Below are 15,142 nucleotides of genomic sequence, written 5' to 3'. Positions count from 1 at the left end.
CCTGATCTTTCTCTTCTAATACATACGAACACACATACAGGCCAACTTCAAATATACCCCTTCTCAAGGTGGTTACGTTTCCCCAACAGGCCAAAGACACAACCCCGTTTTCCAACTGGTTCCCATCTTCCACACTGAGCTCCTAATTCTCTGCTGCTGTGCAAAGAAAGATACCTATTTCTTTGTGAATGCAGCCATTATTGTTGAGTTTTTAAAATTCTATAGGTTCCCAAAGCACCTTGCAATCATTACATCTTATCTAATGGTAGCAAACAGGTCACATTTTCTTTTTTTCTTCCTTCTTTCCTTCCTTCCTATCCCATAATAATGCTTCTCCTCTACTTAGATACTTAAATGTTTTTCAACCGTGATCCCCTGGCAGCTATAATTTGCACAGTGACCAACAGATCAGCTGACATTTGAGAGCTTGTGAGCTCTCTACTATAGCTGAAGGGGAGAAGCCAGAAATTGCATGAGATGCTAAAATAATGACCTTCTTCACTGTTTACTGTTCTTATGTTTTGAGGTTTGCCTCACAGAAATAACCTTAGCTCTGGCCTCCAGTAGATTGGCTGAGTTAATATTTAACCTCTGTCAAGGCAGAAATGGCTTTTTAAATGTAAGCCTGGCTTCCAGAGCATCTCACACTGATTTCTTTGCCTTTAGTTAGCGTGCAGGCCCATGTTAAAACTTTTGATTCCCTAACAACCTAACAGTTGTACACTTCCTTCTGTTTTCCAAAGCAGTGGAGTCTATCAGTTGGTCCCTTCTTTGCTTTTGCTGGCATAAAGTGTGCAGCCCCAGGCTTGCCTCTGCCCCTCACTTCTTCATCAGAGCAAAGCTTTCTTTCTGCTTTAAATCAGAGCCTGTATGAAGACAGCTGCCCCCTCCCTACCAATATTACCCTGCTTGGGACATAGAGAGCTCTTCAATGATGTTTTCCAGGAGAGTTCTGTGAGAGCTCAAAAGCAATTGCCATGAACACCAAAACTTAACATTTGTAGAAGTCATTGCTGAAGCAATTACAAACGCACGCCTTATACAGGCGTGTATAAGACCTTGCATTTGAGACAGTGACTTAATACCTGTCCATAGATCCTTATATTAAGAGACACAGTTCTTGATGACTTTGGGAATAAATTAAAATTTGATAGGCTAAGCTGTTCCTTCCTTTCCAGCCCCCCAAATTTTACTCAGTTTACTCAGTTGACTGCTATTTTTTCAATACTATTACTGTATATGTGATGAGTATTCAGCTTTCATTTGCTGTAAATTACAATTGTTTTCCAGATTATGGTTTGAGAATCAAAATTACATATGTAATTTATTGAAAGGGTTACCTTTAATGAATGCTTATAATTTAGGGAGAGAATTGCTTAAAAGAAATGTCTGTATCATGTACAGATTTAAATCACGTAAAAAATTTTAGATCCAACATTCAATTTAAACGTCATGGGAAAGCTACAATCCATTTAGAACATGCTTACTGTTCCCCACAAGCTGGTTGGTTCACATCTGATTTTTACAGCAGGCTGATGCCTGTTACGTATACCAGCTATTTTTCACTGCCTACATGCACTCATGACTTGCTTTTTTAATGAAAGGAGCAAGGGCTTTTGCCCATGATTATTCTGTTGTCACTGGATTATTGTTTCATATCGAAGATGATTGCCATCCGCTTTCTTCTTTGTCCCCCTGGATTCGATGATTCTTTCTCCCTCATGCCTCAACATTCCCCCAGCAACCAGCCTTTCTGAATGCCACCTTCCACCGTGCACAGCTGGGCACATGCCAGCCCTCAAAAGGATTCATGTTCAGCTCTACAAACTAAAACTTTATTTTACTTGATATAAGTCAAACTGTGGAGAGGATTTCCTTCTGATAAGAATAAATGTATTCAGTAACGTTTATTCCTTTGAATCTAAATTTAAAGTGAAACACCACCACTGTGGAATAAAATTTATTCCGTTATTTGTAAAAAGCAAATGTGCACTGTGGACGGGGCTCCTCTTCCTTCCCTTCAGCAGGGATTTCTGCCCCCCGAGTGGACAGGGGTTCTGCTGTCTCTGGCAGCCCCAGGTGCCCAGGCACCTGGCGGCTGAGAGCTGTGCTGTCTCACGCAGGAGAACAGCGTGGAGTTTGAGGCCTGCCTGGTAGCTCAGTGTGATGCCCTCATCGACGCCCTCAACAGGAGGAAAGCCCAGCTGCTTGCCCGTGTCAACAAGGAGCACGAGCACAAGCTAAAGGTGAGTGCTGCGCCCTGGGGGAAGCAGAAGGCCAGCAAGCCAGGTTCCCAGGGTGTGGCAGGCAGACGTCCGCCCACAGCCTTGGATGGCCAGTAGCCCGGCCGGGGAGAAGCAGGCACCTCCCTTCATTCACCACTCACTCCCTCCTTTACATCACCGATACTCATTGAGGGATTTCTCTGGACCAGGAATTGCTCTGGGTACAGACGTAATAAATAAATAAAAATTCCTGCCCTCCTGGGGCTTATATCCTACCAGAAGGGATAAACAGGAAGCAAGATAAGTAAGTAAAATATGCAGTATGTTGGTAAAAAGTGCTAAGAAAAAATAAGGAAAAATGGGTGGGGAATACGAAGGATGGGGGTTGAAATTTTAGACAGAGTGGCCAGATAACCATGCAGAGGCAAATGTATTTTTGAATTGGGAAATGGAATCTGTACTTTCCAGAAAACAAACAAGATTTGTCTTAACTTCTGAAGCAAACTATGCAACTGAACAGCTGTACAGACTTTGGTCATCACACAGTAGAATCAATTGATTACGAGTCTGGGGCCCTGTTGGCAGGAGGACTGATCTTCCTGGAGACATCTGATACCCCATCTACTGCCCCCTTGGAGCAGGGCAACAACACGTGAGAGCAGGGTGGATAGACATAGACGGGCAGCGCCCAGCCGAAGGAAGCAAGAAGTAGGCCATCAGGAGAGGGCCACGTACATGGCCAGTAGCCTCAGGGTGGCTACCAGTGGGTGGTGGGTGGGCAGTGTGCCATGTTGGCCTGGCCTTGGGGTGGAGGGAGAAGTGAGGTCTGACTATTGGTCCTCTGTTGGGGTCAGGCAGTCAGCATCAGGGAGCTTCAGTATTGGGCAACAGTGAGTGGACACAGCCTCGGGGGAGCTGGCGGCTGGTGAGCAGCCCAGGAAGTGGCAGATATCCCCAGCAGGCTTGGAACAGGCTTTAGTCCCTGAAGAACCAAAGGAGGTCCCATTTCTAAAAGAGTGGGGTTCCAGTAGGAGAGCCAAGGGAGAGTTTCAAAATGAAGAACTAAGACAACAGAGCTTACAAGATTTGGGGCCAAAGCTTGGTGGCAGGGAAGCTTCAAGCAGGGCCAGCGCCCAGTTCATGGTTACTAGAAACAAGGCAAGAAACTAGTTGCCTGCTGGGGCACGAGACCTCAGCAAGACCTGCAGCAAGACGGCAATGCTGAGCCTTGAGCAGCGGAGTCACCGTCCTTAATCTGTGCCCAACACACACCAGCACCCAGGGCCCAGGGGACTCTGCTGTGAACATGGGGACCTGGGCAGCATGAAAAGAGAAACATTTCCCGAGGGAAGCTTAACAGGTCTCTCCAAAGTTGAAGGAAACCCCAACTCTATCTTCTTCCTTAAGGTTCCCTCCTCTGCTACCCACCTGCAGCTCCTCAAAACACATTGAGATCCACATACCCGCTTCTTCCTTCCCCAAAGCCAGGGCAGTGATGTGGCTGGAATATAAACCTTTCTCCCCTACCTTTGTGACTTACCCACCTGTCACTCTGAAGGTGCCTGTGACATGGAGGCTGAGCTGTGACAACAGGGTCCAAGCCAGAAAGGGCCTGTGAGGGCTGTGCCCTACGATAAAGTTGGCCGGCCTGACCTCACTGGTGCTGTATCAGGGCCATGTCCCTTTGAGTGTTCCCGATGTGACACAGAAGAGCAATTGCATCAAGGAGAGGCACAGCAGATTCTTTGTTAAAGACAATTGCAGGTCTCGAAGTTGGAATCTGAACCAGGAGTTAGGAAAGAAAAGTGCCCGGGGATTGAATGTTCAGAGAGCCTCAGTCTGTTGGCTTGGACAGCAAGCCAAGGCTGGGGATCTTACCGTTTCTTCCAGATAGGCCATTGCTGTTTCGGGGTGGTGGGCCTAACTGGAAGACCCTCCCAGTTTCATCTTAGAATGGACACAAGCCCCTGAGGGGCACCACACCAACCCCAGCCCTGTGGCACCTTTGCAGTGAACTGCAGGTGATGAAGAGAGCCCTGGGTTTTCCTCGGGAGACACCCACACTGACCCGTGTCATGCATGACTCACAAAGTGCTGACTGAGGACGAGTTTTACTTAGACGACTTTCTCTAGCTCATCAGTTTCCAGGCTCCTGTCCCTTAGTGTCTGTGATCAAGGTTTTTGCTTTTGACTTTTGTATAGGGCCACTGGACTGTGTGTGTGTTTCATGGTAACATATGTAGTCATTCCTAAAATGTGCGGGAGACAAGTGTGGGTGTATTAAAGATGCTGTTTTATTACCCAGAAAGTTCTCTGAAGGTTGTACTATGTGGTTGTTAATCTTATACATTTAGCTGCAACAACCTGGAAAATGGGTTTAAATCCATAAGCATTTTCATCCAAGCTAATTTAGGCCTAAATGAAAATTTCTTCTGGAGTCACCATTTTTTATCTGAATTAAAATCTAGAAGTGCTGTGAAATGTGATTCTGTAGTTACCCAGGAGCAACACAGAATGAGCATCCTTGATGACCAAGCCCTGGCTTTCATAACAGCAATAGCTAACGTTCGGGGATACTTTCTTTGAGGCAGCACTATACAAACTGTGTTACAGGGATCAACTCCTCTATTCCTCACAACAACTCTGCAGGGTCATTATTACTATTGTCCACATTCTAGAGATGAGGAAACCATGGTACCATGATATTAAGAACTGGTCCAAGGATCCAGAATTCCAGTCCTGGTAACCTGGCTTCAGAACCCAGAATCTGGACCGTGGCCCCCTACTGCCTCTGGCTGGTAGTACAATGCAGAGAGAAGGCATACGGGGATTTACCTAATCCGTTCACCAGTCAGCCAGCATCTACCTAAGGCACACCTGCTAGGAGCTGAGTGCTGGGCACAGGGGCAGGGGGAGGGGGACACAAAGGTGACTCAGGATTATGGGGCTTACAGTCCTGTGGATGAGATCAGTCACACCCACAGATGACTCCAACGCAGGTAGAAAGTGAGCTTCCAGGAGAAGGTGGCCCATGTCGGTAGAGTTGTGAGGAGGGCAAAGTTACTTCCAGCTAAAAGGGTCACAGAGCGCCTCATGGAAAAGCTGGCATTGGAGGAGCCCAAACTCTGGGAGGCGTGTGTTGATGGCGACTTGCGTTCTTGCCTGCAGGGATGGGCCAAGCTGTGCGGAAGGAAGAGGGTGATCCGCAGAGTGCACCCTGGTCTTGCTGCATCCAGCTCGTCATGAGGACCGATGGATGCTTTCTGTGTCCATCTCCTGCTCTAACACTACTAAAAACGTTATCACCAGAGCCCTTCCTTTTAGCACCCTTCGGAAACCCAGAACTTTTATTGTTATAGTGGAACTTAAAATGTCATTTGAACCACATAGAGTATCTAGAATAAAACCACAGCTGTCTTCGGGTAATGAGCTGGACAGCTGGGATTTCCCTCTAATAGTGGACCAGCCATTTTAATATGTAGCCATAAAATGTTAACTTTTTCCTTAATGGACGTCTCTTTTGTGAAACATTGCAGACACTTTCCTGGCATCTTTAAACAGAACACTGGGAACAGTTTGTGTTAAGTCATAGGGTGACGATAGTGGCAACTCCGGGTTTTCTATACGGGAGAGATGTAAGGGCAGCAATCTGGACAGATAGGGGACCGAGGATTGAGAACACATCATTTATCCATATCAAAAACTGCAGAGCCCCCTGTCTCCCTCTCCTTAGTGCTGCCTCTGCAGGACGGGACTGTGTGGAAATCAGTTATAGGCTGTGCTGTGGGTACGGATGAGGATGGCACAGGAATAGCCGAAATAATGTCTCGGGGACCCCACGTCCAGTGTCAGTTCATCGGTGCTGGTGGTCTGACCGGCCAGGCACACTGATGCACTCGGGGACCACTGAGCGGAGGCAGCTGCCTGCCCTCATTACACCCTGCCCAGGGTGGAGTTCCCTGCCCCAGATCCCAAAGGGCTACTGGAACGAGAGACAGGTGGCTGGCTGTGGCCCACGGCAGCAAAGCTGTTCTGTCTTCCGTCTCGAGTGATTTGTTTCTCCGCGGATTGTATGTCACTGCTTCTGAAAACAGCCAGCAAGGTCGACACCGTGACTGCTGATGCCAGCCTCCATGTCTCCCTCCCTCTGCTTTTCTCCTCCTGCCTCTTCCCTTTCTTGTCACTTCTGTGGCTCCTCAGATTTGTGAGAAAAGACTGGCCTTTTATAGACGTCGCTTGCCAAGCACAGTACTTCTTTCTGTCTTTGTTGGCTAGCCCATCACTCACGGTCTGGCAGGGGTAATCTTATGGTCTTCCGCTTCCCTTTGGCAGAGTTCTCTTGGGGGCCTGCTTTTTGCTGACAAAGAGGAGAGTTGTATGTGTGTGTTTTTCTGGAAACTTTCTCTTCTTGAGCCATCCAAAAGGCTAGGGGAGCTGGAAAGCAAGTGTGCATAAAGGCAGTCTTTATAATCTACTCATGCCCCTCTCTGAAAGCACTGATTGCTTGAGCAGATTGTACAGTTCTGGTTCTGAGGCAAGATGGAGCTGAGGGATGAGGAGCCCAGATTCTGGGTCATAGAGAACGGGGTGTGAGGACAAACTTTATCACTTACTAGGTCTCTAACCATGGACAAGTCTACAGCTCCATTTCTTTCACCTGCGTGTAAAATAAGGCTAGACGTAGTCGACACCTCACAGGGCATTGTAAAGCGCTTAGCACAGTACTCAAGATATTAGCTTTAGGGTTGCTGTCATTGGAAGACTGGAAATATGGTCTCACTCAGCACACTGAAGAAGTGCTCCTAGGGACTCATTTTCCATAATACCAGAGTTCATATTGTAAAATTAGCCTATGTGCTGGTGTGATTGTCTCTGAACCTAGGAAATTCTTTAGCGGCTTGAGTATAATTGATCATCGCATAAAATAGTGCACCAAATTTGGTGAGCTATTTTTAAAAGCTGAAAAAAAGGCTTTGAGGCATATGCAGATGTGACCATATTTTAGGAACACTGTCTGAAATATAAATTATAGTTAATGCTGTTCTGTGGTTTGAAAACACACTGGGAGCCAAATGTCTGTTTTCAGGGTGTGGTAAACTAATCAAATGTCAGAAAGCTACTGGAGAGAAAAAATGCTTTTGAGCTTTCAAAAATTATTACTAACTCACATTTGGTACTACTTGGGCAATATTCCCACTATCAGCAGAGTCAGCTGGGTCCCCAGTTTTCTTGTATGAACTGCGTATGTTGTTAACATCCTTCCCAGGTCTTCCTTAGCTGAGTAAGTCTTTAAAATATCTTCATTGTCTGTGATCCTCAGAGGGAATTTGTGACAACACTTAAAATGTGCCATTAATGAGATCTATGCTTTTTTTCAGGAACTTTTACAAATGTCATTTTTCTTTTGGTAAGCCCAAAGAAATATCTGAGAATTATTTTTATTTATGTAACATTCAGAATTTGAAATAATTCCACAATCATCTTAAATGTGTTCTCTCCCCAATATTTTAGAATGAATTCATGTGTTGAATAGTACACAACTATGATGATAGGTGATAGGTGACAGGTGTCTTCTTGGTTTCTTGGTTCCCTTGCAACTCTAGAGCCTCTGAAAGAAAAAAAAAATAATTATAGCTATTCAAATATATTCTGAGAAAATCTAATCTTTAATTTCCATGTGTGGTTGGTAAATTAACATACCAATGACATTACTCAGTGAGAATGCTGAGGGATAATCATAAAGCTTACTGTTTTATAGAGCTTTCACTTTTACAGAGGGCTTCCATGTCCCAACTGTAGTTATCTATGGAATGCTTGATTTTGAATCCAAGTGTACCATTGAGTTTTGTTAGATTCATTACCATGATTGTCATTGTTATCTTTGTTATTATTTACCATGTATTGCCTGTATGTCCCCATTATGTTAGCAAAAAAATTAGTTATACGGCCATATCATTAAGAGTAGAAATTTACACTAGGGATATTACTGGCTTGCTTAAGCCATTTTGCCAATGCTTCATAATAGGCAAGTAATCCTTTGATTCAGGTTGAGAGAGAAAGAGAGAGAGAGAGAATGGAAGAAAAGGAAGAAGGTAGTCAGGAAGGAAGGAGGGAAGGAAAGATGACCAAGCTCACAAAGAATTTAAAAATAATTAGATAGGATTTGACTGTTACAGTCATTTCTAGAAAGAAAAGCAACAAACTAGAAAGAAAAAGTCAATAACCCACTCAATTCCCATAAAACTACTGGCAAGGAGTTCCATTAGTTCATTACAGTGAAGACATTTGGAAAAATTAGGCACACTGGAACGCTTGAAACCTTTGCCCTCAGCAGAAGTCTTTTGGGGGTCAACTTTCATAATTTAACCACAGTTATTATTGATTACAAGCCTATCATTAATGGGGAATTCATTTGGCAAATTCTGTGGTCCTCTGCTTCCCACCGTGTAGGAGCAAAAGTCACAGAGGGCCTGTAAGGAATAGAGTGCCCAAGAGGCCCGTGGAATCATCAGGATGCCACCACTCACAGTTGGAACTCACCAAAGTTGGAGGACATACCTTTAAACACCCTCAACCCACTCTGGCAATGCCAATGAAGCATAGTCACAGAACTTCTTTAATGCCCTTTGCCTAAACCCATATATGAGTGACATTCTTAACTCCAGAGGACACTTAAAGCACACTTTGAAGATGATGGAATAATCCACCATATCTCACATCTTACAAGACACCATACTGGATGCATCACTTTCATTGCGGAACACCATAAATTGTAAATGTTCTCCTGTGTGGGTGGGACCACACCAGGATGCTTCTCTCTCTCCAAATACCTTGTATTTCTTCCTTCATTAACTTCTCTGTACAAGGATACAGTATTCTATACACTAAGAGCATGCTTTGGATATTCCACTCAATGTTTATTGATGGGGTTATTGGCATTCACACTTCTGAGATAGAAAGTTCACAGTTTTACTGTTAAAATCTCAAGCCTTCCTCAAAACAGGTATGTGTTTTATTTATTTAATAGGCCTAAATGATACTTTTATTGATTAAAAACTCAAAGCCTCAGACTTGTCTTTGAAATAATTAGTTGCCAATGTGGTTAAATTAATAACACTAGTACAGAGGATGGTATCTAGAGAATGGGGGAAATAGCTGCCATATTTCCATAAACCATGTGGGAGAATGGTGGCACGTGAGAAATTAAAAATGTTCTTCCTTAATTTAAATGCCTCTAAGTTTCAATGAATGTAATAATATAGGAGATAATATTCTACTCTAGGAGAAAATCAAGAGAATTATTTATTTTACTAGATGAATCTAATGGTCAAAGTACTTCACCTGTAACTCACCAAAGAGTTAATTCCAAGTATCAGTTGGGCATCTTGCTTCAGGACATTATGGAACACATAGAAAAAACTATCCCCACTGACCAAAGGGACCTGTGAAGAATAAATTCTTCAAGACTGTATCTTGAAAGTACTTGTATCTTAGACAGAAAAAAAAAAAAGAATTGCATTATACTTAGAGGAAATTGTTTTAAATGGTGATGGAAATGTATAGATTCTATTTAAGAAATAATATCTTGAAATATGAGAGAGAGAATGTTAGTATTTACTTAGACTAAAAATTCATTAGTGTTATCCCTCCAGACCCCATGATGAGAGAGAATACTATGAGAAAAAGTATTTATTAAAAAGAAGATTTAAAGAACAATTTTTAAAGAGCCACATGTATGATGGAGAGGTGAATGGAGGTGGAGGAAAGGTGTCAAGGTCAATATTGGATAAAATAATGAAATTCCCCTTAATTAACCTCAGTTCTTGCTGCTCTTTGTATCACCTGAGCTGAGTGGCGAGAGATTGGCCTGTTCGAGATGTGGTGGGAAAATGTAGTTGTGGATAGGCAGAATGAAATTTCACATTTGTACTGTATAAGCTCTCATGGGTTACTCCCTGACACTAAAAAAGTCTAAGCATTCAAAGGGGCACAACAGTCTGTTCTCAAATTCTCCTTTTCTGAAAAGGTACAGTGTCATATCCTGACCCAAGAAATGACCTTTATAAATTTGCCACTCAACAAAATAAAGCTCTTCAAGTGATCAGTAGGACTTGCCATCCAGAAGAGATGGTGACTGCTTATAAAATTGTGGAAGCCTTCTCTGAAACAGTGGACCACAGATTAATTGTCCCCTGAGAGCTGGTTTAGGCTTTAATGCACATGAAAAAGGGAAGATTGTTTCCAAGTTCCTATTTGTGTCACTCCTGCAACTTGTACATTTCCTTCTTAAGAAAAGAAAATCCGGACTTCCCTGGAGGCACAGTGATTAAGAATCCGGCTGCCAATGCAGGGGACACAGGTTCAATCCCTGGTCTGGGAAGATCCCACATGCCACGGAGCAACTAAGCCCGTGTGCCACAACTACTGAGCCTGCGCTCTAGAACCTGCGAGCCACAACTACTGAGCCCACGTGCCGCAACTACTGAAACCCACGGGCCTAGACCCTGTGCTCCACAGCAAGAGAAACCATCACAAGGAGAAGCCCGCGCACTGCAACGAAGAGTAGCCCCCGCTCGCCGCAACTAGAGATAGCCTGCATATAGCAACGAAGACCCAATGCAGTCAAAAAAAATTAAAAATAAAAAATAAATAAATAAAAGAAACTCCTTAAATCCAGCCAGCTGCAAACATGGTGCCAAGGGTTTCTCCGGAGCATGAGAGCCACTGCACAGAAATGTGGAACTCAAAGAAAAAGTGATATGGCCTGGCTTCCTAAGGATTGTTTTTCATAAAAAAATATAATGTAGAAATAAATAATAATAAGTGGTAGAAATAACACAGAGTAAAGAAGGTAGCAAGTAAGAAAGCTGATAAAGACACTCAGAGAGGGACTTCCCTGGCCGTCCAGTGTTTAAAACTTCGCCTTCCAATGCAGGGGGTACAGGTTTGATCCCTGATCCGGGAGCTAAGATCCCAAATGCCTTGCGGCCAAAAAAACCAAAACATAAAACAGAAGCAATATTGTAACAAATTCAATAAAGACTTTAAAAAATGGTCCACATCAAAAAGATCTTTAAAAAAAAACACTCAGAGAAAAAAATATTTATACTCTTAAAAGATTTAATTATCTGGCTGATTTCCATAAGATGGGAAATCTTGCTAGATTAATTGAGAAACTAAAAGTTAATTATGAGGGACTTCCGTGGTGGCGCGGTGTTTAAGAATCCCCCTGCCAACGCAGGGGACATGGGTTCGAGCCCTGGTCTGGGAAGATCCCACATGCCGCGGAGCAGCTAAGTCCGTGCACCACAATTACTGAGTCTGCGCTCTAAGCCCTTGAGCCACAGCTACTGAGCCCACGTGCCACAACTACTGAAGCCCGTGCGCCTAGAGCCCGTGCTCCACAACAAGAGAAGCCACTGCAAGGAGAAGCCCGCACACTGCAAAGAAGAGTAGCCCCTGCTCGCAGTCCCTAGAGAAAGCCCGTGCTCAGCAACAAAGACCCAACGCAGCCAAAAATAAATATATAAATAAATAAAAATTTTTTAATCTTATAAAAAAAAAAAAGTTAGTTATGAAACACCCAAAAATGCTGCTTCTGGGAACCCCACTGTTTAATTTTTAACAGTGATTTTTATCACAGGCTACTGTGATCATTGCGAAACAGTTCATTAAAATGCTTTAAAAATGGACCAGCATCCATTGTGGCAACAGGGGGAGTTGAGAGCCAGGAATTTAGGGATGTTGAGTCCTTCCAAGAAGCTTGAACCATGGACTACAGGAGCCAATGGCAAACAGCCTTGAAACTCAAAGACTCTTGGCAGTGCAACAGTGAAGCTTCTTCAGAGTAGTCAGAGCCCCCAACACTCCCACAGCTCCTTTGGCACCAAAAAACCTTGCTTGAGAAGGAAATTTATAGAGGCAGACATAGAATTTTATGAGGCCTGAGTAATGTATTTATTTCAGCACATTTAGGTCATAAAATTATCATTGAGCTGATTGTTCTGGAAAGTAAACACAATTCCGTCTTTTTTGCCTCAAAAGCAGACTTACTTTGGGTTACAGCACTCAGATCCAGTCTGTGCTTGTTATCTGGACTTTCAGTACCAGTCAGTTCTGCATAGTCTAGAGCAGATGCCATTTGGATAGTGAATGGTGACTGCTGAGGTTTCTGCTACCTAGCAGCATTGATGCACTGGCGGCTGAAATGTAAAAACATTTTTTGGGAACAATTTAGTCAAGCCTCCTATAGCAGAGAGGAGTAGCGTATTAGCTGTAGGTCACCTGTGTTGCATTTTTAAGGGTTTAACCTGTGGGTGTTTTTTCCCCCTAAGAAGCAGAAACTTAACCTTTCTTTACTTTCCAATTTTAAAGTAAAATAATAAAATATAGTAATTTGCATTCCTTGAGCCCAGACCAACAGACGGTGGTGGTAGTTTGACAGAAACATGCTAGATGTCAGAAGAAAATAAATCAAACAGTGAATTTAAAATTTGATCTCTCCACCCCCGCCAGTCAAAATCACAAAACAATCTTCACATCAAAGTTGGTTTCTTTCACCAATTCCGATAAAGAGATTTTAAAGCCTACATTTTATTTTTTATTTTAATTATATTAAAAGTTTAAAAGCAATAACAAATCAGCTGTCAAAATATTAGGAGACTCCAAATAGTCAAAACAATCTTGCAAAAGAAGGGCATGATTGGAGTTCTCACACTTCCTGATTACAAAATGTACTGCAAAGCTATGAAGTATAATACGGGCATAAAGATAGACAAAAGACCACTATTGAATAGAACCCAGAAATAAACTCTCACACATATGGTCAAATGATTTTTGACAAGGGTTCCAAGACCATTCAATGGGAAAAAGGAAGTTTTGTAACAAATGATGCTGGGGACACTGGCTATCCTCATGCAAAAGAATGAAGCTGGGCAGTTACCTAAAGCCATGTATAAAAATTAACCCAAGGTAGATCAAAGATTGAAATGTAAGAATTGAAACTATAAAACTCTTAGATGAAAACATAGGGCAAATGCTTCATGACACTGGATTTGGCAATGATTTCTTGGATATGACACCAAAGGCACAGGCAACAAAAGAAAAAGTAGACAAATTGGACTTCATGAAAATTTATAAACTTTGTGCATCAAAAAACAGCAGAAAAACCAAACAACCCAATTTAAAAATGGGCAAAGGACTTGAATAGACTTTTCGCCAAAGAAGATACACAATAAGCACGTGAAAAGACGCTCAGGATTACTAGTCATTAGGGAAATGCAGATCAAAACCACAATGAGATACCACTTCACACCCACTAGGATGGCTGTTTTTTTTTTTTTAAACAGACAACAATAAGTGTTAGTGAGAATGTAGAGAAATTGGAACCCTGTGCATTGTTGGTGGGAATGTAAATCGTGCAGCTGCTGTGGAAAATAGTATAATGATTTCTCAAAAGAAAAGTTTTAAACAGAATCACCATATGAGCCAGCAATTCCACTTCAGGGTATATACCAAAACAAGAACCAAAAAAAGTGAAACAGGAACTCACACAGATATTTGTCTTCTCATGTTCATAACAACTTTATTCACAACAGCCAAAAGGTGGAAGCAACCTGAGTGACCATCAATGGATGAATGGATAAACAAAATGTGGTATATACATACAATGGAATATTATCCAGCCTTAAAAAGAGGGGACTTCTGACACAAGCTACAACATGGATACACCTTGAAGACATTATGTAAGAAAAATAAGCCAGTCACAAAAGGACAAATACTGTATGATTCCACTCATATGAGGGGGGACTACTAGAGTAGTCAAATTCCTAGAGACAGAAAGCAGACTGATGGCTGCCAGGGGCTGGGAGGAGGGGGGAATGTAGAGTTAGTGTTTAATGGGTACAGAGCTTCAGTCTGGGAAGAAGAAAAAGTTCTGGAGATGGTTGGTGATGATGGTTGCACAACAATGTGGATGTATGTAATGCCACGGAATTGTCCAATTAAAAATAGTTAAAATAGTAAGTTTTATGTATATTTTATGAAAATAAAAAAATCAGAAAGGAAGATCAACAATAATGAATGTATGAACTGTCAAAAAATTAGGAAGAACTTTAAGTGTCAAAAAATAGGTTAAATAAATTATGATAAGCCACGCAATCAGATATTTATGTAACCAGTAACATTTATTGATGGCGGCAACATGGGAAATGCCTATGATATGGTGTTAAGTGGGAGGAGATAAAATTGTCACATACTATAATTGCAGCTATAACTAAATCTAGCTCGGAAAAAAAACTGAAAGGAAATATCAAAATGCTTTAACCATTTACATTGGAGTGGTGAGGTGATTTGCTTTTTTTTTTTTTTTTTTTTTTACCTATTTTCCTATTGTTTTTGAAAGAGGATGTCATAATCTTTCATGGAAAATAAATTTATAATGAAAACTGAAAAGAAGGAATAAGGAAAAGTTTTAAAATAATTGTTATTAAAACCCCTTTTAGTTATTACCCATAAAATCCAGAATGGTGGTTATTTTTGAGGCTTTTTGCAAGTAGTATAAATATAGAGGATGAGTAATTGTGGTTCCTAGAAAACCCTTGTTCAACTCTATGCTTCAAAAACTCCTTCAGGATTTGGGTCACTGAGCAGAGGACACAGAAGATGAGCGTTTCTAAAGAAGGAAACTTTTCAAGGACTGCCATGCCCTTGACACTGGGCAAAGACAACTTCCTGGAGACAAAAACTGCACGTTCAGAGAGATGCCTCTCTAGGTTAAGGTAGACTCATCTCTCGGCAAATAACCTTTGAAACTGCTTTCCGAAGTGAAGCAGTGAGTGATACTAAGTGGATTATAACTTGATTCTGTATCCATCTTTCTCTGGCATACTTGCTGTCATTAGCTCATTGTCTTTCAG

At 42.2% G+C, this 15,142-nt stretch overlaps 1 protein-coding gene across 9 annotated transcripts in view; it reads left to right on the top strand.

Annotated features, from left to right (window-relative positions):
• Positions 1 to 15,142, top strand: part of TRIM9 (tripartite motif containing 9) — a 104,511-nt gene that overhangs the window by 54,147 nt on the left and 35,222 nt on the right. For all 9 annotated transcript variants that reach the window (XM_007192847.3, XM_007192848.3, XM_007192846.3 and 6 more), the window contains exon 3: positions 2,124 to 2,246. In XM_007192847.3, coding sequence (XP_007192909.1) covers positions 2,124 to 2,246 — 123 coding nt within the window. The remainder of the gene's footprint in view (positions 1 to 2,123; positions 2,247 to 15,142) is intronic.

This window comes from Balaenoptera acutorostrata, chromosome 3 (genome assembly GCF_949987535.1).
Source record: "Balaenoptera acutorostrata chromosome 3, mBalAcu1.1, whole genome shotgun sequence".
Taxonomy (NCBI): domain Eukaryota; kingdom Metazoa; phylum Chordata; class Mammalia; order Artiodactyla; family Balaenopteridae; genus Balaenoptera; species Balaenoptera acutorostrata.
The sequence above is the reverse complement of the archived record's forward strand: the minus strand, read 5'-3'. Positions and strand labels throughout refer to the sequence as shown.